A 27,814-nucleotide genomic window follows, 5' to 3' on the forward strand; every position below is an offset into this window, starting at 1 on the left:
GTGCGCCACAACTCCGCCATCATGGATGCGCCGCATTTACAATGCGGCGCACCATGGTGCAAAAACGGCACAGATGTGTGACGCATCTGTGCCGTAAAAGTGATGCATTGCTGGAGTTGCGTCGCAAGCGACACAACAACTCAACACGGTGATTCTGACTCTATTTGTTCGTTTTTGTGTCCTTTTTATTTTTTCTTTTGGTGCTAAGAATTCTATCAGTTGTCATTTAAAGCAGGGTCAGAATTTTTGGAGTTAAGTCTCTGTTAGAGTTGAATTGGAAATTTCATTATTTATTTTCTCTACAATGTTTGTGTAATCGTAATATGGCTTTGAACCATCAACAAATTACTCAGCTTACACAACCTCCTCCATTTTTGGAAAAACCGGGTAAGCCAAACCTTATTTGGTCTGAGTGGTTCGGACTTTTTGAAAATCATATAGTTGCCATAGATGCTACAGAATATTCCCATGAAAGGAAATATGCTCTTCTTTTTAGCAGTTTGGGTTTGGCTGCTCAGCGTATTTTTCAGAGTTTACCTCCTATTCCTCTTCCACCTGGACAGTCTGGTTCTGGGGATAGACATTGGAATGTTTATTTGGAGGCTATAGAGAGGCTTAAAAAACTATTTTCTGAAACACCTAACATTATGCTGGAGCGGCATAAGTTTTATAAACGGAAACAAAAAGAAGAGGAGAAAGTAGAGGAATATGTTTCTGCATTGAGAGTATTAGCCATAACTTGTTAATTTGGTCCAACAGTTGATGACATGATTAGGGACCAATTTGTTTTTAATTGTTCTTCTCATAAAATACAGGAAAGAATTCTAAGTTGTAAAAATCCTCCTCTTTCAGAAGTAGTTGACTTGGCTCTGGGCATCGAAAGGTCCACTATTTCTACTAAAGCTTTGCAAGCTAGTGCTACTAAAGTTAATGTTGTTTATCAACAAGAAGATTCCATGGATGAGGGGGTTCTGGCTATAAGCGGAAAGGTCATTGAAAAGAAACCGACTACTCCTTCAATGTCTGTTCAGAGAAAGCCTCACATTTTTTCCTTCAGATGTGGTTCAAAATTTCACATTGGTAACTTTCCCAATTGTCCGGCTTTGAACAAGCGGTGTTCTAGTTGCAAAAGGTTTGGCCACTTCCAAAAGTTCTGTAAGGCTCAAAAGAGAGTTGTTCAAGTCAGTAATGTGAGCAGCAATTTTGAGTCCTGTTCAGAGGATTTTGACAATTTGCTACTAACCCTGGATCATAAGGAAGATCTTTTGGAGATAAAAGGTCCTTTTTGTGAAGCATTGATCGACGGAATTCAAACAACAGTGATGGGTGATTCAGGTTCCCCGATAACAATTTTACGTGACTCTTATTTTTATGACAATTGGGGAAAGGAAGTTCACTTAACTCCTTCTGATATTGTTCCTAAGGCGTTTGGAGAAAAGGACATTGACATGTTGGGGTTCTTTTTGTCTAAAGTTGAAATACTTGGTCGATGTATAATGACAAAAGTGTATGTTGCAATTAAGGGGAAAATATTGTGGGGTGGAAGGACCTTGAAAAAATGGGCTTATACTTGCTGCCAGGTGATGAGAATATCCCATTAAGGTGAGGGATTTGGAGGTCATGAGTGTGGGAAGTTCAGAAATTGACTGTAAGTGCTTACTTGATGATTTTAAGGAAGGTTTTAAAGATCAAGTAGCGTGCATTAAGAATTTTAGTCATAAAATCAGACTGGTTCCTGACGCTCAGCCGGTTATGCATAAGGTACGTCCTGTACCGTTGAGTGCCAGGGAGGAGTTAAGGAAAATGTTTAATGACCTTTGTGATCAAAAAATTATCCAACCTACTGAGTCTACTCAATGGGTCACCCCGATTGTCGTGGCGAGGAAGAAAACTGGGGAGATTAGGCTCTGCGCAGATTTGAGGGGGTTGAATAAAAATATTGTGGTGGATTGCCACCCCCTTCCTAAGATCCACAAACTTTTGGCCAATTTGGGGGGGGACTAGGTGGTTCTCCCTTATTGATTTAAAGTCCGCCTACCACCAGATTCCTTTGAGTCTGGAGTCTCAGGAACTTACTACTTTTGTTACACCTTTTGGTGCGTATAAGTTACTGAGACTCCCTTTTGGGTTGGCCTCAGCGGCAAGTATTTTTCAAAGGTTGATGGACTCTATGTTCAAGGGAATGGTGGGGGTCCAAGTTTACTTGGACGATATTCTGATTTTTACAAAGAACCGTGAGGAAAATTTGACTCTTTTGAAAAGAGTCCTGGGCACTTTGGAAGGCAATGGTATGACTATCAGGGCCGACAAATGCAAGTTTGGTGTGAATGAACTTGATTACTTGGGACATACGATTTCTGATAAAGGCATTAGTCCTAAGTTTTCAGTTATTAGAGCTCTGAAAGATGCTAAACCTCCTACTGATAAGGATACGTTACGTTCTTTCCTTGGCCTAGCGGAATACTATGCTAGGTTCATTTGCAATTACGCTCAGATGGTTGAACCTCTTCGCTGTCTGCTTAAGAAGGGTCAAAAATGTATCTGGTCAGAAGAATTGAACTGTGTTTTTTGAGAAAGTAAAAGATCTGGTCATTTCGGCGAAGGCTCTGCATGCTTTCCGTGATGACTGTCCTTCAATGATCATTGTGGATGCTAGTTTAAATGGGCTAGGTGCAATTCTTAGTGAAAATGTAAAGGGTCATGAGCAGACTGTTGCTTTTGCATCAAGAGCACTTAAGTCTTTCGAAAGGAATTATAGCACAATAGAACGGGAGACGCTTGCCTGTGTGTGGGCGGTGCAGAAATTTAAAATGTATATCTGGGGAAGGAAATTTCAGATTTAGACCGACCATAAGCCTTTGTCTTTCATTTCCAACAAAGTTTCAAATACCAATTCTTTGTCCGCTAGGTATGACAAGGTTGGTTTCGAAGCTGCAGGAGTTCAATTTTGACATTAAGCATATTCAGGGTAGTAAGAATTTTCGTGCAGATTGTCTGTCCAGAATGCTGATGGATAGGGATGAGGACGAGAATTTTGAGGAGGATGATGTTGAATGTGTGGCAATGCTGGACGCGGTGGAAGGTTGTGGTTCTCTTATTTCTGAGGAGGACTGGTGTAAGGCTTCTCTGGATGATTTAGTTTTAACCAAGGTTTTGAACTGCTGTAAAGATGGTTGGCCTGAGGTGAGGAATCTTTCTACAGAATTTTGCTTTGGTTTGCTTTGGTTTCGGATGAACTTTCTGTGAAGGATAACATTGTTCTTAGAGGAGATAAATTTGTGCCTCCGGCTAGTGTGAGGGAAGTTATTATTAAGATGGGTCATGAAGGCCACCTTGGTGTGACCAAAACTTGTATGAAAATTTGACAGCATTATTGGTGGCCGGGGTTGGAAGCCCAGGTTAGAGGACTTATTGATCGTTGTGAAGAGTGCTTGCTTTCTGATAAGCACTGGAAGATTCTGAAGTTGTCTCTTCATCCTACTGAACTTCCTGAGCAAGCTTGGGTTAAGGTGGGGCTGGATTTTTCCGGTCCTTATTTAATTCTTCCTGAGGTGTGTAGGTATTTGATTCTGGCTGTTGACTATCATTCCAAGTGGATGTATTATAAGTTTGTTGATGCGCCTAATACAGAGAATACTATCTTGTTTTTGAAAAAGTTGTTTTTGGTTGAGGGGGCTCCTGGGTGTTTAGTCACTGATAACTAAACGCATTTCGTGTCGGAGCGGATATGTTCATTTTTGGGGTATCTGGATGTTAAGCATTTGAAAGTTGCTAAGTACTCTCCCGCTTCTAATGGTTTGGTGGAACGTGGTAATAAGATTCTTAAGGAAGGGATCCAGACTGCTGTGGCTTCTGGTTTGGATGTCAGTTCGTTTTTGGAGGAGAAAGTTTGGAGTTACAATGTGTCTCCGCATTGCACCACTGGGGTAACTCCCTTTGAGTTACTTAGGGGGAGAAAAGTTAATTCCTTACTTCTCCCTTCTTGGTTGGCTGGTAAGAATGAGATGAAAATATCGGCTTCTGGTGTCCTGGAGAAGGTGATGCGTAGTCAGGCTCTGATGAAAAAACGTTTTGATGGTAAAGATTCAGTGGATAATGTTGATATTTCTGTCGGTGATTGGGTGTTATGCAGGAAGCCCTTTAAGGTTAAGAAAGGCGAGTCTAATTTTTATGACCCAATTCAAGTTTGTAAGGTTGGTAACGGTTCTGTTTTTCACAACGGTAGAGGTTTGCGGAATAAGAGGCAGTTAGTCAAGTTGAGAAAAGATCAGGTGGAGTTAATTTTAAAAAGAAAAAAGAGTTGTTCTTCTGATGAGTTGGAATGGACTTTTTGGTTGCAGAGTCAGAGTGGTGATAATGTTGTTGCTGCTCCTGCTCCCAGTGTGAATGGCAGTGCTTTTGTTGTCCCTTCTTTTTCTAATTCCGCTGTCCCGGGGGAAAGGGTTTTCATGGGGGATAAGTCTGCTCGAAGTGGACGCACTATTAGATTACCTGCTAGGTTTGCTGATTTTGTTACTTATTGAGCTTTATTTCTTGCTTTTCCATTTTTTTTGTTTTGTTTTTTATATAAAGGGGGAGGTGTTGTAGTGGACTGGTGGTTTATGGGGGCTTCAGGGAATGTTGTATAGGTCATGGCATTTGTTCATGTCATCGCTATTGTAATGTTCTAGCTTGGAATGTGATGTTATTCTGGAGTGTGTGTTCCCGTGGATTCGATCCGCTGTCGTGATCCGAGGGAAACACACTGCTCCACACCCGTGGCTTAAGAAACTTGTTAACATAAATAAAAGAAGAGTACCTACTTTGAGCGTGGAGACTCCTCTTTAACAAGAGCAAAGATTACTATGGGAATTTAATTCGGGAATCGCACTTTTGGGACCTGCCCTTTTTCTTTGCCCCTGCTTGAAAGATCGGTGTAAAACTTTTCATGCAGGATCCTCCATGGATGAACATTTCTTTTGTTGTGCACTCATGATTACCAAACAAATTTTAAAGCCTACAGAAATTCTGTGGTTATTGTTCGGTAAGCTAAACATAACTTGCGTCACAGTCATGTCATGCTAATGACCTCCCATATTACATCACCCATTGTTTAGCTTATTAATGAAGCTGTTCAACAAAGCTGTGCAAAACCTTCCCATAAAGGTATATCCATATCGGGCTCCCCGGGTCACGTTTCAAGCATATCCGTCCAATGGGGGGCAGAAAAGGTGAACTCCTCAAGTGACATTTCCCATTTTAAATCACATTTTTTTGCCGTTCGATTGAAATTTTCATGTAAGTGGAACTTTACTCAAGGAAGTACCTTTTCTTGGTTTTGTCTGAATCCATTCAGTAGTTTTTGAGAAATTAGCATTTGAAAAGTGGTCTGATTTGACATTAAGTGGTTAAATCTATGAGCTCTATTAAGAGTTTGGAAGGTGTTTTTTAATTTATCTAGAAAATTAGCACTGTTTATTTTCATTTCATCAACATGATTTTAGCAGGTGCTTAGAATGATTAGGTTACTCTTGGAATTGTTAAATGTGCGCAGATTAGTCAGGAGGGCTTTTTAAAAAAATAAATTGTAATAGCTCCTGGCATCATTTAGGGTAGGTACATGAACTTTTGCAAACATTTAGCATGCTTAGTCTCTGCGTATGCAGAATTTTATGTCCAGATGCATCAGGGGGAACTAAATTAAAAGGGGGGGAATAACGATTTAATTTGGTAATAGCTTTAGTGCTCTTCAATGAATATGCATGAAATTTGGCAGACTATTAGCATGGTAAACCCTTTGCAGGAATCGTAAGTTTCATAGAGTTCCCACAAGGGCGGCCATAGACAAATGGGAAGACAAACCAAAGCACCTTGAATAAAACTTTTATTTCCACTAGCAAAACAATGTTCAAAAAATATTTCTGCAATAGAGGAGAGTTTCTGAGATTTGACTGTGAAAATGGGATTGCTGGTTTACTCGGTGTGAACCTCAGTCAATCAACAACCACAATCCCTTGCAGGGTGAACCACTAAATTTCACTAAATTAACATGTGCTTAACCCTGGGTAGCTTGGCACATAAGCAGTCAGGATTAATACTACTGGCCTACTCTCCTGATGGACCTGCATTGGGAGCTGGGGGGAACATTGGATGTCAAAGACAGAAACAGGGGTCAAATGATCCAATCCAGCACCCAAATAAGGAAAAGCCGGAAATCAAATGGAACGCAATATACCCCAAATGCAAGCCGAGGGGGAAAAGTATTGCAAGGCTGTGCAATTGGATCACTTCAAGCTTCCTACAAGAAACGTGTATGGGAGCAACGTGCTAAACAAATTGAGGATGCCTGACTTAAATTTTCTCTCTTCTTAAAGAAAAAAATCCAGCTTCATTTTGGAAATATATTAACCAAGTCAGCAATAGTGGTCAGTCCAAGGAGAATGGGGTACCTGAGTATGTTTGGGTGAATTACATCAATCAGGTCTACAGTAATGGGATAGAGGAGCTGTCATCCCTCTACTCACCTCAAGCTCCAAATCAGGAAAACATCCAGTGACCCGGCATCCCTGAAGCCAAAGTGATCAAGATCATCAGTCGTATGAGGAATGATGGCAGACCAGGTCCAAATGGAATACCAGCTACAGGTTTTTAAATCAAATCGATCTTTCTGGGAAAAGCTCCTTACACCGCTCTTTAAACAGGCCTTTCTTACAGCTAAAATTCCATCTACCTGGCAGGGCTCAATATAAGATCCACTTTACAAAAAAAGTAACTACTCAGATCTAACCAATTATAGGCTAATACCTTTATTGGACATCGAAGCTAAGGCCTATGCTCACATCTTGTTGGCAGAACTCGAAAACGGGGTTACAGAAAACAGCATCCTCCCCTGCACTCAGTCGGGCTTCAGATCAGGCTGTTCCACGACAGACAATATAATAGCACTGTCCTACCTGTCTTGGAGAGCCACTTTGCCCAATCATCTACCTCTATTCTGCTGTTTTGTGGACTACAGTGCAGCATTCAATAGAGTCAACCGAGGGACGTTACGGAACAAATTAAATTCCTGGAGGATACCATCGGCACTCCTCTCTGCACTAATATCACTGCATCAGAAAACTTGGGTGAGGATTAAAACAAGTGCCACAACTGTATCCGTAAAAATTATAACAAAAAATGGTCTGAAGCAAGGCTGTGTACTAGCCCCTCTACTATTTAATCTTTATACCGCCAACTTGTCTAAAGAACTGGCAGGCTAAACTCTGGTGGCTTCAAAATTGGGTGGTATATGATTACAGATTATGCAATATGCCGACGACATCATTAATATGGACCATACAAAAAAGAGGTCTACAAAGAGCGCTCATTGCCCTTAATACATACAACACAAAAAACAATCTTCTGATGAATGAGTCAAAAACTAAAGTTGTGATTTTTGGGAAACATCAAAAAAAGAAAATGTTGTCTTGGCGAGTATGTGATCTACATATAGCGACCTGCACTAGCTATAATTCTCTAGGAGTTTGGTTTAATGAAAGAGGAAATCCAATAGCCCATCTCAAACACCTTCGGCCCAAGGGAGCAGGGGTCATACATAGTTTGAGGTGCTTGAATTGGCATTTACACAGTCCCACAGCTGAACCAATCCTGAGGGTCCTACGAGCCAAATTACTTCTGGCAACATCCTATGGTCACCTAGCGTTCCCTGGTAAAATTGACTAATTTTTTGTGAACTTCCAAATAATGGTCTATAAGAAAATATTTTCAGCTCCCCAGCATGCAAGGAGGGCAAGGCTGAGACTTGAGCTGGGCCTGGCAAGTGCAAATCTTCACTGTTTAGGAGACCTAATTAAATTCTATATTTACACTTTGCGTGCACCAGCTCAATCCATGAAAGAACAATTGCAATCGGTATTCATGGATAAACTCTCTCCCTGGCACAGACAGCTGCACCTGGCCACTTCCACATTGAAGATTGAAATCTCAAGCCTTTCTAATTCGATCATTCCCCTGTCAATGTGGAAAAAAACGATAAAATGTCAAATCACTTTAGTGTCATTCGAGAGAGAAATTGCTCGGCCTCCCAAAAAAAAACTCTTTACAGCTCTTGATGCTTTGTATGTTAAGGGAAAACCTCAGCCATATTTTAATTACTCCCTCCAATCACAGACTCATAATAAAATTATTTATATAAGGCTGTTAGCCCTTCCAATTTATGATTTTAAGCCGCCGTGGGCTCGGAGGAATGGTCAGTTAACTTGTTGGCTCTGCAATTATCCACATGAGTTCTGGTTACATCTGCTATGTTGTTGCCCCCATCTTGCCAATGAACTTTGACGTCTACTGGTCCCAGTCTATTGGGAAAAACTACTGAGACAATGCAGGGAAGCAACTGATTTGTGCTTCAGTAATAATTCAGCCCAAGTTCTAGCAAGGGCTGGGAAGTTCGTTAACATCATTTTAACTGCACTGCATAATGCCCAGCACTAAGAGAAGACATGCATAAACAAACGTTAAGGAAAGTTAACACTCAGTAACAAGCATTGTGACATTTTGTTATTGTCTCTCATATTATATACTCCCCCTTTTGGACTAATCAGCTAATTGGGATATATTGCCATCAACTTGAAATGCTGCTTTTGGAATTGACATTTTTCATAATGCCAGATTTTATAAATATGTATACAATTTTTATTCTTTGAAATTGTATTAAGTATTACTATGAAGTTTGTATGTTATGGTCTTAATTAACGGTATAATAAATACGATATATAATATGATATACAGGCTATCTGTAAAGTATTTGTGCAGCACACAAACAGTAATAAAGTGAAAACATAACACCAGAAAAACTCTAAACCAGATTACATTTCAATAAATTATTTGACAAAAAAAAAAAGAATTAAGTGAAGCCACCGCCATCAAGCACTAAGTGTAAACAAGGGATACCTGGTCACACTAGACAGAGACAAAGTGAAAAGTTCAGGCAAACCGCGATGGAACACAGGCCAGCTACGGGGACCAGGATGGGCCCTTTGAACAAAACGACCTCAGTCCAGGCTGTGTCAACGTAGAAGATTATGTCAACATATGGGGTTGTGGAGGGCAGAGGGGGCAATGTGCCGATGTCGATCCATGCATTCGACAGCAATGCGCTGGTCCTGATGGTGCACCAGTGACAATGTTTCAGTTCCGATGCAATGCAAAGTTTTTAGCTTTGGCGTTGAAGCTGCCATTAAGGGAGGTGTGAGGACTTTACTTGAATAACGGTGCACAGTGGCGGTTCAGAAGGCGGGGCGAAGGCTCCAAGCCATACAGATGCAGTGATGAGTCGGTTCTGATCCAGTCAAACAAGGGTGATGAGCTAGTTCAGATCCGTCCAGTGGCAAAAATACGTCAGTGCTGAGCACGTAGAAGTGGTGAAGAACCGGTTCCTCTCTGCAGCGGCGGTGAAATCTTGAGAAAGCACCTTAGGCCCACTTCCAAGGGTCCCTGACTGGGGTGGCAGAATTTGGCTGGGGAGACTCACAGATGGCAGAGCCCAGGTGGAGAAGCAGGATAGTTGGAAGTCTGTTATGGCCCAGAGACTTCAGATCATAAGGCTAGCCCTTGGAGTCACTCTGGGGGTCAAGTGATGCAGGTCCAGTCTTTCTCACCCAGACCAGAAGGGCACCAGCAGCAGGTCAACACAGCAAGAAAGCAGTTCTTCAAGAGGAGCAGTTCAGCAGAGTTTCAGTCCTTCAGCAGAACAGTAGTCCTTTTTTCAATCAGAGTATCCATAGGTCCAGAAGTGTACTGAAGTGGTAGGATCAAAGGCCAGTTCTTATACCGACTGGTGCCTTTGACAAGGGGGGGACTTCAAAGAAGGGTCTTGGAAGTGCACAGAGGTCCTCTCTTCCTGACCTGGCTCTAAATTTACTACAGGGAGGTATGCAGTTCTTTGTGTGGAAACAGGACACATCCTATTCAGGTGTAAGAGTAAGGCTGTGCTCAGCTGCTCCCTTCCATCTTCACAGGATGGCAAATCAAATCACACCCAAGCTCCCAATATATGTGGCTGTCTAGGTGGAATACACAAAATCTAGCTGTCACCCTCCCCAGACGTGTATCAGAGACAGGCTGCAAGCACACAGGGCTAAAAGCAGAAAAATACAATCTTTCTAAAAGTGACATTTTCAAAATTGTAATGATAAACTCAACTTTGCCATTAAAGATGATTTATCATTGCAATTCCATAGGTACTAAACATGACTGATCTACCTCCTTCCAATTGGAAACTACAGATTGTTTGATGTAATAAGGAATCCCCAATGTTGATTTGTGGAAGGGGTAGGCCTCACATTAGTGAAAAATGGTTTTTGACGCTTTTCGCCACCAGCAAATGTAAAACTCAAAAGTACGGGTCCCACCTTTTTATTACAGAGCACCCTGCCCTATGGGCTACCTGGGACCCACCTAAGCATTGACCTTTATATACTAAAAGTGAAGCTTAAGGCTTGACAAGAGGTTTTAAATAGCAAGTTGACATGGCAGTGTAAACTGCACAAAAAGGCTCTGCAGTGATAGGTAGAGACAAGTTTAAGGGGCAACTTAAGTGGGTGGCACAATCAGTGCTGCAGGCCCACTTGTTGAGCAAGCAATAAGTTTGGGAGAAGACTACCTTAAGGCTGACCAGTGTTACCGAGACTGACGAGCAAGACTAGGCAAGAAAAAGGCATGTTTCTCAGAGACTGTGCACTCACCAGCTCTTCCTCATCTGTTCCTGAAAACATCAGGTAAACTCCTCTTTATGAGGGCCACAAAGGATGTGTTTTGGAGGTAAATCTGGTGCCAGAGAGCTTGTGCTCAAAGAGCAGATGATGGACGGAATGCTGAACCAATTAAACCTTCACCCCTAGTCAAAGATCTGGGTTAAATCCATCGTTTTTTTGCATGCCACAACATTCCAGTTTGGATCCAGCCGTATGCAAATCAGTCTTGACCATGCTTCCCAAGGGGACAGTCCAGCCTGAAAGGCCAGGTCCTTCAAGGACCAGAAACAAGCATCCTGGGACCGGTTTTGAGTTTTCACCCCTCATCAGCAAAGCTAGCTTGAACCTGGTGGCATAGCAAGCACAGGAGCCACGTCTGGGCATACCCTTCCCACTCAGGGCGACAAATGCAAAAAGAACAAATGATGGACGGAATGCTGACCAATCAAACATTCTCTCAGTCACCGTTCTGGGTTAAATCCATTGGTTTTTTTTTGCACACCACACGATTCCAGTTTGGACCCAGCCATATGCAAATCAGCCTTGACCTTTTTCCCCATGGGAACAGTACAGCTTGAACTGCCAGGCCTGGTCCTCCCTGGACCAGAAACAAGCATCATGGAAGCCTGTGCTAGCCACACACAATTGAGGGACCTTAAACCCTTAAACTCACAATGCTGAATTTGTGTAATTCCAGCCTAATGGTTAATTCAGAATAAATGTTATAATTTTGAATTCAATCTGTAAAACTATATAAAGGACTGGTAGTTTTGATTTATAATTGTGCCATTTCTTCTTTTTCTATACTTGACTAAGATAATCAATTTACTTTTCTTTGGACTTGCAAAGTAAGTGGTAAAATAGGCAAGTAAAGAGTTTGTGTTCTCTCTAAAGGAGATACAAATCTGACTGTGTTCCAGTTTTGTCTGATCTTATTTTGACTGAGCATAGCACAAAGATGATGTATTTTTATTTTATTTCTAGTTATGTTTTGTGGCCTGTCTGGGTACGCAGACTTCCTTAAATCTAAGTGGCTGAAGCAAATTCTGGCTTGGCAAGAACCGGATACTGGGTGCTTTGGAAAAACAGGTAATGGTGGAAATCTATTATTTCTTTAAAAAATACATCAACTAGTAAATACCAAAGGGGTATCACTGGAAATTCATTCAGCACTAACATCACCGATGACAGGTTAAAATCATAATGGGGCTATCATCTGCTACTGCAATCATCTATATTATCAAATCCACCTAGAAATGTTAGTATGCTGCGGTCCTAGTTTAGAGAATGATGCTAACTCAGTACCTCAAAAATTGTGGCGCTATGGCAGAGAGCACCAGGGTAAAATAAGCCCAGTATTTAGTGCAGATGGGAAAAGGAAAACAGCATTCCCAAAAGCACTAAATTGTGTTGGGGTAAAAGTGCACCAAGTGGCCCTGATGCCGTCCAAACACTCATGCGCATTTTAGGGAATGCAAACCACGCCTCCCCTCCCCAGCTCTGTCAGCAGAGCAGCCTCACCCCACCTGACAAAGCTGCCACACCTGCAACAGGAAAAAATAAAATGATAATACCTTCCAGTGATTAACAATTTATTTTTCCTTCCACTCCTGAAAAGCAGTGGGGCGACGCTCCTTCACCTTTGCCTAGGCGCATTCATTGCCAAAAAACCCCAATCCCCTTGTTGTAATGTATTTAGGGCCACATGTAGGTAAGTATATAATACCGATTCATGAATACCGAATTTTACCGATTCGGTATTTATGAATCGGTAAAATAGAAGGGGGGAGATTTAGGTAGAATTGGTAATTGAATTACCGTTTCTGTAAGAATCGGTATTTACCAAATTGGTAAATACCGATTCGGTAATGCCCATTGATTCCTATGGGCATTGAAGCCCATAGGAATCAATGGGCATTACCGAATCGGTATTTACCGATTCGGTAAATACCGAATGTTGCAAGGGTGCAGGGGGTGTCACTTTGACACCCTCTAGCACCCCGGATTCAGGCACGTGTGACATGTGGCACAGAGACATGCCCTAAGGGCATGTCTGTCTGTCACATGGCATAGGTGTGCATGCACATATGTGCATGCACACCTGGAATAGGTATTTTACCACCCAATTGGATTGGGTGGTAAAATACCAATTCGATAAGGCCTGTGGGACTCAGAAGAGTCCCACCTACATCTCAAAATTACCGAATCTGTACCGAATCGGTAAAATAGGGCCCCTACATGCCAAATACTTAATACCGGTCGGTAACGGCCGAAATCGGCCGTTACCGACCGGTATTTTGGCTCCTACATCTGGCCCTTAATTCTTATGGGTCCTAAGTATCATGACTATGTCTTTCAGCTTAATTTTCCATACTGTGTTTTCCTGTGCCTTTGTCAGTATCTTTTATTTCCTGAGTCTGCATCTGTCTCCCAGACCTAATGTCTGTATCTACTTTTCACCACCCTTTATATGGGGCTCTCAAACCTTGAGTTCCTTTATATAGGGTTGTGCCAGACAGTCTGAATTTGTTTCCCTGCTTCGTTGTCTCTGTGCCCTGCATTTTATGCCCTTGAGTATATGCTTTTTGTTCTCTGGTATGGTATATGTGTGCCTATTTCCTTGCCCTAGTGTCAGTCTCTCACTTTTCGAATTTACATGTCAATGTCACCTTTCTCAGTGTTCCTGAATCCCTATTCCAATGTCAAAGTCAATCAATCCCTTCCCAGAGACCTTGTTTTCATGTCTACAGTGATGTCCATGTTCAGGTCTGCCACAATGGAGATGGTTAGACAGGAGCGCCATGACCCAGACACTTCCGCTCGCTGCTCATGCAGCAAAACAATGTATAATTTTTTTTTTTTTAAAAGACCTTTATTTATCATTAATAAACAGTACACAGCTTCTGGCCTACAACCTCTGGGGCCGGCCGCCACCTTATCTCATGTACGTAGTATGTTCTTAAGTACACAGCCCATTAGCCGCCAACCCGGAGGTGCGGCGGCATTATACATTCACGTGTGTAGTTAGTTCGCGATCAAAGTACGGATTCGTGTAGGTCTCATTTAATATTTTATAACAATAAATAATATAAACATGAAGTTGCCACATTCGGTCATCAATTCTACAAGAAACGAGTACATCACCCCTAATCTGGCGTGATCGCCAAGCGTCTGTTTTGTGTAAGCAGATCGAAGACCACTTAGCTTGCTGTCACTGTTATCCACCACAGTAGGGTGATTTCATACGACGATCAATTATTACAGTACATTCCACCAGCCCTCCACTCCCCTTCTCATTCATGTGTTCCATTATTTCTTCGGGTCCCTACTGATTCCCCCTGTTCCACTCCCTAGACATCCTCCCCTTCCTCATCTGATGTCAATGTATCTTCTTCCTCCAGCGGTTCACATATGTCCCCCCTAAAAACATTCCATGGGGTCCATATCTTATTCCATTTGCTATATTGGTGTATACAGTACTCTCTATTATCATAACCCTGTCCATGTTTGCGCACCATTGTGTTAGTGTTGGAGTATCTACCGCTCCCCATTTCTGTGCTATGTCGGGTTTAGCTATTACCATACCTATCATGGACCATTGTTGTCCGTGTCTGGAAAGGTCATTGGGCCCCCATATGTTGAGCAGACATTTCCGTGGTTCGGGAACCAGAGATATCCCCATTGCTTGTGATATGGTACGCATGATTTGTCTCCAGAACTCCTGAATGCGAGGGCAATCCCAGATAGTGTGAAACAATGTCCCCTCTTCTCCACAACCGCGAAGACAATATGGATGTTGTACCCTCTGTATTGTGTGGAGCATCTTCCTCGTATAGTATACCCTATGTAGGATTTTAAGCTGTATAAGTCGAAACTTTGCCGATATGCCCACCTCCTTAGGAGACGCTAGCGCTTCGTTCCATTCGAAATCGTCCATTTCCCCTATGTCCTCCACCCATTTGGCTCTCAGTATTATTGTTGGATCCGCTAGGTTATTTAACAGTTTGCGATACGTGAGGGACGTCGCTCGCTCCTGCATATAGTCCGTGAGGAGGCGGTCCTCGAGGGGAGATGCCTCTGGGACTTTCGTGCCGCGTGGGATGGCTGCTAGCAGAGCGTGTCACACCTGTATATATCTAAACAATTCTGTGGGCCCCAGCTCGTATTGTTGCCGCAATTGGTCAAAGGGGATCACTGTATCTTTATCCCCCAGATCTCCCACTGTGGACAGACCGATGTTATCCCATAGCGTGAATCCCTTGCTGCGTCTCAGATTTCCCTGGGCCCGCGTGTCCCGCAGTGGGGTAAGTTTTGTAAGTTTCCCCTTCCAGCCCAGTTTTGCCTGTGCTGTATGCCACAGTGATGCAGTAAGCCTTGTGGGCCACTTGAGTGTGCGCACTTTTCTTTGATCGCGTATCAAGAGAGAGAGAGAGGACCAGAAAGCTAGTCCAAATCCCCGGGTTTATATATAGTAAATCAAAAAGAGACTAGCTTATGTATAAGAAGTTAACAAAAGTTTAATGACTCAAGTATGTTTCGTCAGGGGGTAGGAGCACCTGGTGAGTGTGCTCATGAAGCCCTCACCCACCAACCTAGTTGGTGGCATGCTTCATCATCGGACCCACCCAGTGACACCTAGCGTGTCCCGGGTGTGCTTCGACGCCTGATTACAGCGGAGCAGGTATGTCGCTGAGTGTGCGGTGAAGAGTGTTATGAATGTGAATTTAAAACGGCTTGGCGGGGGTCCCAGTACCCGAAGGTGAATTAAACTTTAATACCTGGGCCACCGTCAGCGGTTAAAAATAAGGCTGTTGGATGTTAGAGGCGAGTTACGACCTCCCACATCCTTTGGTGGGTCAACATGTTTCAGCCAGTGCCTTATGAATATGCTGGCTTTCTTCAGGACGAAATTAAAATAAGTGTGTGTGATGAAACTAGTGGGTGTGTAATTTAGACTATGTGTATACACGCCCTAAAGTGTTTATCTATGTGTGAGAGGGGGATTCCCTTCTCAAAAACACCTGTACATGTAACATATATAGGCAAGGACAAAACATACAAGGGGAAAAGAGAGTCACTTAATGTATTGCATTATATACATCTGACTGCCGACACTATAGCAATGGGGGTGCAGGCTGTAGGCGGCTACAGTGTAATGGTATTGGTGGTACCATTAGGGTGAGATTCGCACTTGAAGTTCGGGGGTGGGGTGGCTAAAACACGGTATTAACAACCATAGTGCATGAGTGGTAAGGAAAAAAGAAAGAAAGCGCAAGAGTTCTTTCTTACGCTAGTTTAAGCAGTATTCTGCTCCAAGGTTGTGAAGTGGCAAGGGGTTGACCCTGTAGGGAAGAGAGGTTTTAGCCACTTAGATTAGGAGACCTGTAGGGGAGAAAGGTAGCGCTTACCAGTGGTAGAGGTGGTTGTTCATCATACTCACAGCTTTTCTGGGCAGAGCCTGCTCTGGACCTGTAGTGCCTCCTTCGCAGAACCGGTGAGTAATGGCCATTGCTGCTGAGTTTATATACTGTGGTTGATTGGGTAATTGTTCGCACCTGCATGGTGGAGGAAATGGTAGAGAGACTCGAAATGCCGAGTCATGGTGCTAGCTAGTGCGCCCAGGTGCATTCTAATGCGTGGAAAGCGCTTACGCATGCGTGGTGCCCCAGGATCGGAGTGCGCATGCGCGGACGTTAGTGTTATGTCCGCGCATGCGTATCGGGGGAGGACGCACAAAGTGCGTAGGGGCGCATGTGCGGGCAGGAGACTGATGCCGCTAATGCGCTGGGGGCATTTAAGCATTAAAAAAGTATTTGTGCAGGAGGCATTTGGAGGTGGTGCCGCTAAGGCGCTGGGGGCATTTACCCAGTAAAGAAGTATTTGTGCAGGCGGAATGTGTGTACCGCTAGCACATTAGTGGTAATGCCGTTTTCATAATGTCAGGGTTGGGACATTCAACATAATAATGGCTAGGGGGCCAAAACGCCAGTGTTCAGAACTGTAGGGCTCTATCTCCAGAGGAGATATGTTACAAAGGGTTTCTTAGTAATATCGGGTGGTGGAGGGACACATCAGGGTGATACTGGAGATGCAATCCCTCAGGTCACGGGCATGTCAGGGAATTTTTTTCTTTGGTCATAGAGAGGTGCCAGTATGTTATGGGTACCTATTTGCTCCCTGTCCGCCCTGTATGCTGAGTCTTCCTGAGGTGCATGTAGCCACTGGTTAATGGGTTTTAGTTGTGCGGCCCAGTAATAGAGTTGCAGATTCGGCAACGCAATCCCGCCATCGTATCACCCCCTGTGGTATTTGGCCTGGGCTATTCGTGCCGGGCGATTGTTCCACATGAGGCCTGCCATCAATGCTTATACCCTCCCGAAGTATCCTGTGTCTACTGGGTATGGTGTATTTTCTAGGATATACAGAAATCAGGGCAATGACATCATCTTATATAGTGCCGCTCTGCCTAACAATGTCAGTGGCAGCGCGGCCCAGAATTTAACATCCTGTTTCAGTCGATCCAATGGGGGTGTTAAGTTCTTCTGAAAGAATTCGGCTGGATCCTTCGTAATATGTACACCTAGGTATCTAAAGGAGGATCCTGACACTTTTAGAGGGCAGTTTTCGCACAGTGTGGGGGTTGGGCCTTGCGTAACATATATTTCGGACTTACTCCAATTCAAAGTGTACCCCGATATCTTCCCCTACTCGTCACACAGCTTCAACAGCGCCGGTACACTTTGTTCCGGCTCCGTTAGGTACACCAGCATATCATCTGCGTATAGAGTCTTCCCACCCCTCGGACCAGGTGATCCCCTTCAGCAGTGGGGTGGAGCGTATCTGATTTGCCAATGGCTCCAGTGCAATTGCAAAGAGCAAAGGCGACAAGGGACAGCCCTGACGGGTTCCCCTCCCTAGCTGGAATGTTCGAGAAATATGGCCATTTGCCACCACCTGCGCTACAGGTTTAGTGTATAATAGCCAGACCCAGTCTATGAATTTAGGGCCAATTCCCATATGTACCAAGACTTCGAATAAATATTGCCACTCCACACATGTCGAATGCCATCTTTGCGTCGAGCGCCAGTATGACCGCCTTCTTTGATAATGTGTCCGCTCTGGCAAGCACACTATGCACCCTACGCAAATTGAGGGCTGTATTCCTATGTGGCATGAAACCGGTCTGGTCGGGGTGTATGATTTGTGGGAGATGAGCCATCAACCGGGTGGCGAGGAGTTTAGCCAAGATTTTAACCTCAGCATTGAGAAGGGAGATAGGGCGATACGATGTACAGTCTTCCGGGTCTTTTCCGGGTTTGGGGATTGCGACGATGGTCGCCGTCCTTTGATCAAACGGAAGTTCGGCCCTTTCCAGACTGTCTGTATCCATAGCTAACAAGTGCCCACTGAGTCTCTCTGACGCGGCCTGGTACCATTCTATTGGGATACCATTTGGTCCCTACGCTTTTCCCGGCTTTATAGCATGAATTGCCCTATGTATCTCCTCCTCCGTGATGTCTGCCTCCAGTTCCGTCACCGCTTCCGACATCAGTTTCTTATGAGGGATGTTTTCCAGCGCCACGCGTGCCATTTCTGCTGACACTTCAGTGTGTGGTGTGTATACTCCCTCAAAATACTCCGCTAGTGCCCCCACAATCTCTTCGGGGCTCGTGTGAACCCTCCCTTGTTTGTCACAAATGCGCTGTATACCTCTGGCACTACCTCCCCTCTTGTCTAGCTATGCCAACATTTTCCCTGCCTTGTCCCCTATGTCGTAAATCCTGTGGGTCACCTCTGTTATCTGGGACACTGACTGTTGCTTTACATGTTCCCTGAACTGCTGTTGTTTTAGGAGAAGTGCATGAGACGTGTCCGGTGTAGGGCTCGCTTCGTGCGCCATAGTTGCGGCATGCAGTTCCAGCTCCAACTCAGACAATTCTTGCTGTCGCTCTCTTTTATGTCATGCTATGGATGCTATAGCCTGTCCCCTGAGCACCGTCTTGTATGCCTCCCACAGGATAGCGGGTGACTGTACAATGTATTAATTTTTAAAACAAGTCTGACATTAAAAAAAATTCCATTGTTTTGATGGAGATAATTATGCTGCGTACATGCCATTTCCACTACATAGTTTCCGATGACTTGACAACGTAGGAGTCTGCATGACCTATTGTTACAAACTCTGCAAAGTATACATAGCGTGAGCTTTAGCTCCAGCTGCGTCATTTATAAAGCTATCACAATCATCACTCTCAATTATCATAAAAACAAGCATATCATCTCTGGTGGATCTCTGCACATGGGTAGCCAGGACACCACCAGACTGTAGTTTCCATCTATGATCCCAGAATCTGGAACAACATCCCTGTGTCCATCATGACTGCGCCAACAATGCTGTAATATATCAAAGAGTTGAAGACGCTCCTCTTGAAAAAACACTTCATCACAATGCAGTAACCATCCACAGCCCATCTTCCTCTCCTCTGACTTTATACTTGTTTTTGACCATGGGCGGTATTTCACTAACTTTAGGCTATGTTTGTGCTGTAGCAATATCATACATATACACATATACATATTTATTAACCAGGAATCAGATTTGAGTCACACATACATGAAGATATATAATATTACACACACATACACATCGGGTACTTAGTCCGGAAGCCTGAAACAACTCAAGCGCTGGCAAAGCCAATATGTCTTGCTTTAATGTGATATCACATGTAGACACAGGCATATACAAAAACTTAGAATATGTTGTTTATGGAACCTGAAAAAACTAAAGGATAGTTCATTGGGCTTGACCAAGACCTCAAATATTGTGGACAGACCTGTCTGTGTCGCTGTGCTTTTTGGTACTGTACACAAATCTTTAACTAGGTGTTCATGATTATATAGTGCTCAGACCCGCCCGACCTTGACTCTACAAAATGGTACCCTGGCCAAGGAAGCGCAGCGGACGAGCGCAGCGGGCACGCTGGGCGCGCGCCGAAGCCGCGCCAAAGCCAAGCCCGTCTGCGCCCGTCCGCGACCGGACACGGCCCAGGGCCAAAGCCCCTGGTCCTGTTAACCGGATCCGGTGGAGTAGGGACGAGTTGTTGAATCTGTCCTCCGTCACATGTAGTGACGGGCTCCACAGCATGCATACAGGGGTGGATACAGGCTGCAGATTCTGCCAATTCCGATTCTGCACTGCAATGGCAGATACCCGGGACAGCCCCACCCTTTCGTGCGGTTTGCTTAATGTGAGGTCGCTGCGCTGCCATAAGTTTGACATCCACGACTTGCTCGTGGACAGACAATTGGACCTGTTATTTCTTACAGAAACTTGGCTGGATACACACTCTGACCCTGATATCATTCAGGCACTACCGGATGATTATCTGATGGTAAGACTGGATAGACCTGAGGGCAGAGGAGGAGGCATAGCGCTTGCATTTAAACACTACCTTGCCTGTCAAATTGAATCCGTCCACTTGGCGGCAAGTGAGGTGGGGATGTTCACAATAAAAATCAATGGGGGTACTACTGTGAAGGGTTATTTAGTCTACCGCCCGCCTGGCCCCCTGGCTAGGTTTAAGGGCACTCTCATAGAGTGTGCCACAGAGATGGCGCTGCGGAGAGACAAGTTTCTACTACTCGGAGACTTTAACATGCACCTCGAAGATTCACTAGACAAGGGAGCGATGGAGTTCCGGCAGGATCTTCAAGCATTACAGTTAGAGCTAAAGGGCCACCTTCCTACACACCAACATGGTCATCTGCTCGACCCAGTTTTTGCGAACTGGGAGGAAGTTAGGGTGGCCCCCCCAGTGCCTCTCCCGTGGACTGACCATTTCTTGGTGCCTTTTGAAATCTCTCTCCCTAAGAACAAGGTCACTGCTCCCACTCCCTTTAACCATCCCAGGCGCAAATGGGCGAGGTTTTCCCTGCCCAAATTCAATGAGGCTCTTATAGCCAATGGCCCCATTGGAGGCGATGATGCGGATTCGGTAAACAAACTACTTAACGACCGCATCACGGCTGCGCTGGACCAAACGGCCCCGTTAGACCATCCAAAGAAGGGTGGTCGTAAACAGAGATCGGCACCATGGTTTAATGAGGAATTGCGGGGTGCCAAGAGGGAGTGTAAGCGTGCGGAAAGGCAGTGGAGGGAAGCCTATGACAATCAGGAGAGAGAGAGATATCTCATCCACAGACGAGCATATCACAATCTTATCAGGATAACGAAAACTGCCCACTATGCCGAAAGAATTTTGGATGCAGAGAACTCAGCGAAAGAACTGTTCTGTGTATACAAATCTCTTGCTGTCCCCAAATCCTCAGCGGGATAAGAGGACTGCTCTGTGGCTGCCTGCAACCGCATTGCCGACTACTTTAGTGACAAAGTGTCCAAAATCTATACCGCCTTCCCTGCCCAACCAGCGGCAGATGGAAAGTTCGAGGCGTCAGTTAGAGAGGAAGATGGTCACAAGCTGCTGCTTAATTTCTCTACCCCGCCAGCTGAAGACCTGATCAACATATGTAGATCAGTGAAATCAGGTTCCCCACGGGACCCAGCATCTCCTAAACGGCTGGCCGACAGCCTGACAACACTAGAACCATATATCAGGCACCTGTTGGATATTTCCTTCAGGTCCAGCACTGTGCCTTGGGAATGGAAACAAGCAGTGGTGCTCCCCCTCCGCAAGAAGCCTAATATCAGCTTCGAAAAGCTGGAGAATCTGCGTCCCATCTCCCTCCTTCCCTACTTCTCGAAAGTGGCGGAGAAGTTGGTGAACCAGCAGCTAATGCAGTTTGTGGAAGAGTCTAATCTCCTTCACGCCACCCAGTTTGGATTCAGACCTCGACACTCGACTGAGTCAGCACTCCTCATGGCTTCCGAATCCATCAGGCAGGGGGCCGACGAGGGCCACACTATGGCCCTGATCCTGCTGGACCTCAGCGCGGCGTTCGACACTGTAGCACATTCCACCTTGCTACAGTGTCTGAACAAAGCAGGGATGGGTGATGCAGCGCTAAAATGGATTCAGTCGTTCCTATCGGGCCGAGGTTTCCAAGTCAGGCAGGGCGACTGCTATTCCAGGCGAGTGGCATTGGATCAGGGGGTTCCACAGGGCTCGTCCCTAAGCCCAACGCTTTTTAATCTATATGTGGCCCCGGTCGCCTCCATAGTGGAGAGCTACGGTCTGCGCATGGTGTCATACGCTGACGACACGCAGCTGGTCATCTCCCTATCGCGTGCACCCGGCCTTGCGGCAGACATCTTCAGAGCATGCATGCAAGATCTTGCTGCCTGGATGTCTGCCAACTGCCTTAAACTTAACGGCAACAAGACTGAGGTGCTGGTGGTAGGGGGAGACCGGGCGGCGTGGACGTCAGCGTGGTGGCCTCCTTGCTTGGGACCAGCACCTACCCCCTGCCTGGAGGCGAGGAATTTAGGTGTCTGGTTCGACTCCGATCTTACCTTTGGCCCCCAGGTCAACCGGGTGGTCGGCACCTGTTTCGGGATCCTTAAGACTCTCAGGAAGGTTTTGGAGCTCCTTCCCACCAGAGCCCGCCGAACACTAGTGCATGCTTTAGTCACGTCCAAGATGGACTATGGCAACCTTCTCTATCTAGGAATCCCCGAGAAGAATCTGAGCCGCTTACAGGTCTTGCAAAATGCCGCTGCCCGGCTAGTTCTCAGACTACCTAGAAGATCAGCCTCCAAAGCCGCGCTCCAGGCCTTGCACTGGCTTCCGGTCAGGAGCAGGGTAGAATTCAAAGCCCTCTGCACCTGTCACCGGATTATTAATGGCAGGGCACCCCCTCCTCTTCAGGGTCTCCTGACACAATACGAGCCATCCCGCGCGCTAAGATCCTCTGGTTCAGGGCGCCTAACTATTCCAAAGGTGTCCAGAGCAAGGATGGGTGGCAGATCCTTCAGGTACCTCGCCGCATCCTGCTGGAATAAACTTCCAGTAGCGCTGCGTCTGGAACCATCAGAGTCTATCTTCAGAGCCAAGCTGAAAACATATCTCTATACCAGATAGCGGGCCCTCCCCTCAGGACTCCCTCTGAACACGCTCACATTTCAGCGCGGGGACACGCCGTTGTGCGTCACCATTGCGCTCTACAAGACCCATTATTATTATTATTATTATCACATTTATCTCTATCCCATTCTGTGTCTATCTGCTCCAGTGTCTCTGACTGTGCCTCTATTCTTCAGAGTCAATGTCTCCCTGCCCTTGGCCCTCTGTCTCTGTTTTGTGCTGTAATAGAGGTGTCCACATTTCGCTACCCCAGGGTCAACGCCTGTATTTCCTTATCTAGCATTGATTATTCCTTCCACAGTGTCCTTGTTAAATTCATGCTTTGCAAGCAAGAATGCTTACATGAATATACATTATAAAAAGTAGTTCTCTTGACATGATAGTACATAGAAAAAAACAGATCAGTCATATTTTTGAGCCCATCTATCCATTGTGGCCTGGTGGTACACTGGACGTATTAGTAGAAATATATCAAATGGAGGAAGGACTAATGTTTTCATCAACCCACCCTAAATGTAGAGGGCCTTGTGAATACACTCCTCAATGATATTTCAAGATGTCATGGTTCCCACAGACTCTCCGGGAGAAATGTTGGTGCCCCAAGCACATATTTCAAGGTATGGACTAACTAAATGTGGGTCTATGTCTGGGCAACGTTTGTCCTCAGAGTACCAGTATTGTAATACCAAATGGTTATTCAGCTCTGGCATTGTGAGTGAGTATGACAGCTTTTGCACTGAGATGTCTTTAATGGAATAGGCTCCTGCCAACCCTTCTGCAGTCTGTGATCAGAGGAAGTTTCCGTTGGTTGGTTTTCACACAAGTGAGAGACTCAACCAATCCCTTCAGGGCTAAGTATGAGTTCATATTGCATAGTGGTGTAGGTCAGAGGATTCCCATGTGCATATTGGAGAAAGGTAAATTGTGTTCACATCAACTTTAAGAATAGTCACAAGGGCATGCAAAAGAGCCAGGAATAACCATTGAGACACCCTTCTGTAAACAAAACAAAAAGAGAAGGATGACATACTTACCTGTGTGACCACCTTAATACCACCCTCCAACCAAATCTAAAAGATTGTCAAGAGACACTAGTCCATCTTGAAAATAGGAACCCAGAACAATCCCAACCCAAGGTTTGCATTCAAACAAATAAAGAATTTGAGGGATCTTATTCACACATGACCACAGAAAGCCTAAAACCAGGACAACCCACCCTATGGGGACTACCACAAATAAAGGGCCATTACTCATGTGGCAGGTGCACAGAGTGCAACCTCACCAAAGCAAGTAAGGAGATCAATCTGGGAGAATCCCGCCTATGGATACAAGAGAGCCAGACCAACTGCAACACAAAAAACTGCATATACCTGGTAACCTGCCCATGCAACCTACACTACATCGGGAAGCCCGCAAGACCTATCAAGACTAGGATTACAGAACAGCACATCAATGTCCAGTGCAAACGCAGCACTACCAATGTCAAACCATATTGTTAACAGTAATCCCACACCAGAAGACTTAAAATTGACTATTTTGGAAGCCAATGATCGCTGGGACCAGCAACTACTATTTACAAGAGAGCAATGCTGGGTCTTCCACTTCAGGAGCCATATACAGGCATTAAATAATGAGAATCATTGGCACAAATGTAACAGATATCTCTAGATGGATACCCTAGAGCCACGTTACAGCTAGATCTCTAATATTCCTTGCCATTTGTCTAACCTAAAATCCAAATACATAAGCCACCAGTAATCATCAAAATATACAGCATTTTTGTAAGGCGGCTGAAAATAAAAGGATTGACTAAGAATGAGTAGATAAAACAGACCAGTCTGCAACAAACATGATACATTTAACATTTACACTTTCAGAACAAGGTAATGCCTTTCTGGAGTTAGATACGGGTGCCAGAGTGATAAACAGAGCATGCCCTCCATTTTGCCATTGAGATTAAAATAGCTGCAATTCCTCCCCACAAAATGGCAGGCTTAACTACTTGATAAAGGTTGCTCTTCCTCCACCCCCACTAAGCCATGAACAAAGACATAGGACCACCAGCTCTACTCAATACTACCACGTCTTTTCATTGTCTCCCCACCCTAGCCTAGAGACCCTTGACCTCTTGAGTAAGCATAGAACTCCATCTGGTGGCTAAAAGTGGAAATGCAGGATACCTTACTTTCTGCCAGCCTTTACTACAGGCCCTCGGATCCACACTTTCTGTTTGTGTGGTCTATCTTAGAGCTCCTTCGCTGGAACTTAAATTAACTTACAAAGGCTTGTCTGTAGAATGCTACTGCCTTTTTGACCAACAATGCCTCTAGGAAGAGACTTATCCATTAATAGGCATTCCCTCATTATATCGACCAACTATACACCGCAACAAGACACAAACACACAACTATCCTCTCTTCCCTCTGAGTCTTTTTAGAGCCTACCCCCAGTCTTTAATGATGCCCTCGACAAACTCCTCCCAGAACTCTAAGCTTGTGCGAAACGGACCCAACTCATGGTCCATTAATTACCCAGGTAATCTAACCAGCAATGCTAAAAAGAACCTTAAACACAGAACCTTAAAACAACACCCAGAAACACTTATTGTTGACAACTACCTTACCGTGACTAATGGAAAGACGAAAACTAACTTCATCTTCTACACAAATCGTCCAAATAAGTGGAAAAACACCTTCCCTCTTTTCTTTAAAGTTGCCAAGTCAGTTAACATTCCCTATGGTGAAAAAATCCCCACGACTGCCTCCCCTACCTTTAAAGGGAAACTCACAATCTCCATCTTCAGAACAGGAAACGTTCTGATACAGGCCACGGACCCGCACCTCACCACTTTTGATCGACACTTCCCAACACTACTCTCCTTCCCAACTCTTCAGGACCACCAAACCCAATCTCACATACCCCCCTGACAGCTAACCCTGAACCATACCAAGCTCCCAACCCAGACAACGCTCATCACAATTCTTGGACATCCACCATCACTAATTATAATCACACTACCCCTATCATCACTCTCCGCCGTCAAACACCCATTACAATGGCTCCAACCACGACCACCAGGTCCAGCAAATGCACAGTTATGAATCACCACAAGGTGGATCCTGCGCCAAACAGATTGGACCCAATCGCCAATCGTTCAATTACTAAAGTCTCTACAGATACCCCCGACCTCAGGAGTCCCGACTCTTCCCACGCAAACTATCCCGGACTCCACTACGGCCACTACTCCTCCTACCCAAACAATCTCCCTATGCTACATCACCGACACAGGCCCTTGGATACTGAACCCCCTCAAAACACTGCACAGGCACCCGCCCCCGACCCACCACCACATACTCAAACAACCCACAGCCCAAACATTTCTCTGTCCTCGCCCTTGGACCCTAGATGCACAACACCTCCACCTAACCCCTTGACCAGAAGCAACAATGACCCGACTCCTCTCGTCCAGTCTATCCCTACTCCTAACCCCAATGAAGCCTCTCAACCTCACAACCGTCTACTCTCTCCCTCCACTAACTCTGGTCATAGACTACTACAGATGAAGGCATTATGCCCTTGCAGCGCACTTACCCACTTACTGACCCGAATGGAGCAGAAAACAGACTCCCTAGCGGCAGATATCCTACACCTTCAACAAAACCTCGCCTACCAGATTAAACCACCTTGCTCACACAATCATGGCTGCCGTACAACCTCACCCATGACCTTGCCTGGTACACCTTGGTCCACCATCCCTATGAGGAGGCAGGCTCACCGACCTAGCCGGACTCTCTGCCCTATCTCAGCACGAGAAGCAGAGGAGATCAACAACTCGTACCTCACAATAAGCCAGATCATGGCCCCTTCTGCTATCCCTGTTTTAGTGAGCACAAACAGAATACCTAGACCTGCCAGCTCGCCAACACCCCCTGCTCTATACACCTCTATACATACAGAATACACCAACACTGAGCCTCCCGTTCCCTAGCGTGCATGCTCCTCAACTGCAGATCAGCAGTTCAACACGCCACAGAGATTGCTGAAGTTTTACTCGCGGAGGAAATAGACATAGCATTCCTCACAGAATCATGGCTCAATGACCATTCTACCCCCATCCTTGACCTTTTCACCCCCCCAGGCTCAAACATCATCAGACACGACAGACAGATCAAAAGAGGTTGTGGCCTAGCTATTATTTACAAAGAAGGAATACAACTTACCAGATTAAAATCCAGGGAATACCAAACTCTGGAGTACCAAGGTGTCGAACTTACAATCAAAGGCACCACGCCCATCAAATTTCACACCATCTATCATCCTCCCGGTGAACGTGCCATCGTCACTGAAGAGCTAACCGACATAATATCTCACTTCTCCCTAACAGACACAGAAGATGTGTTTCTGGGTGACTTCAATATTCACTGGAACAAAGCAGAAGACACCACTACACAGGTCCTCTCCACCCTGCTTGAAATAAACAACCTCAAACAATTTTGCAATGGACCAACACACATCAAAGGAGCTAAACTGGATTCGATCATCACCAAAAATGAGCGGATCTTTCTGAGATCGATTTCTCCCATTGACTTATTTGATCACCACCTCATATTGTTTAATATTGTGTCACATGTCAGAAACCATTCTATACGTCCTGTCAAACCTAAGCACTGGACCAGGAACATCGACCTAGAATCCAGAATTCAGGCCCAGCTACTACCCCAGCCCTACAATATGACAGCTGATGACCTCACAGCCCACTTTAATTCCACAATGACAGAAGTGTTAGATCAAGTAGCTCCTCTCAAACTGAAAAATTTGAGATCTACCAAATCAAAATCCTGGTTCAATGTTGATCTTAATAACGAAAGGAGACAACTCAGACAATCGGAAAAGACTTGGACACAAAACCCTTAGACTCTCCACCTAGTGCAACTTAGGTCTACCCGGCTGGCATATAAGAAACACATCTTTAGAGAAAATGCCTTGTTCTTTCGCACCCAACTAGACCAGGCAAAGAATAGACCTAGAGAACTCCTCAATATT

At 45.0% G+C, this 27,814-nt stretch overlaps 1 protein-coding gene across 1 annotated transcript in view; it reads left to right on the forward strand.

The window, feature by feature from the left end:
- LOC147688483 (UPF0764 protein C16orf89 homolog) overlaps positions 1–27,814 on the forward strand; it is a 723,296-nt gene that overhangs the window by 628,110 nt on the left and 67,372 nt on the right. Inside the window, exon 6 of the mRNA XM_086939833.1 lies at positions 11,715–11,819. Within this exon, the coding sequence (XP_086795959.1) occupies positions 11,715–11,819 (105 nt within the window). The remainder of the gene's footprint in view (positions 1–11,714; positions 11,820–27,814) is intronic.

The sequence above is a fragment of the Lissotriton vulgaris genome, chromosome 10, assembly GCF_964263255.1.
Source record: "Lissotriton vulgaris chromosome 10, aLisVul1.2, whole genome shotgun sequence".
Taxonomy (NCBI): Eukaryota; Metazoa; Chordata; class Amphibia; order Caudata; family Salamandridae; genus Lissotriton; species Lissotriton vulgaris.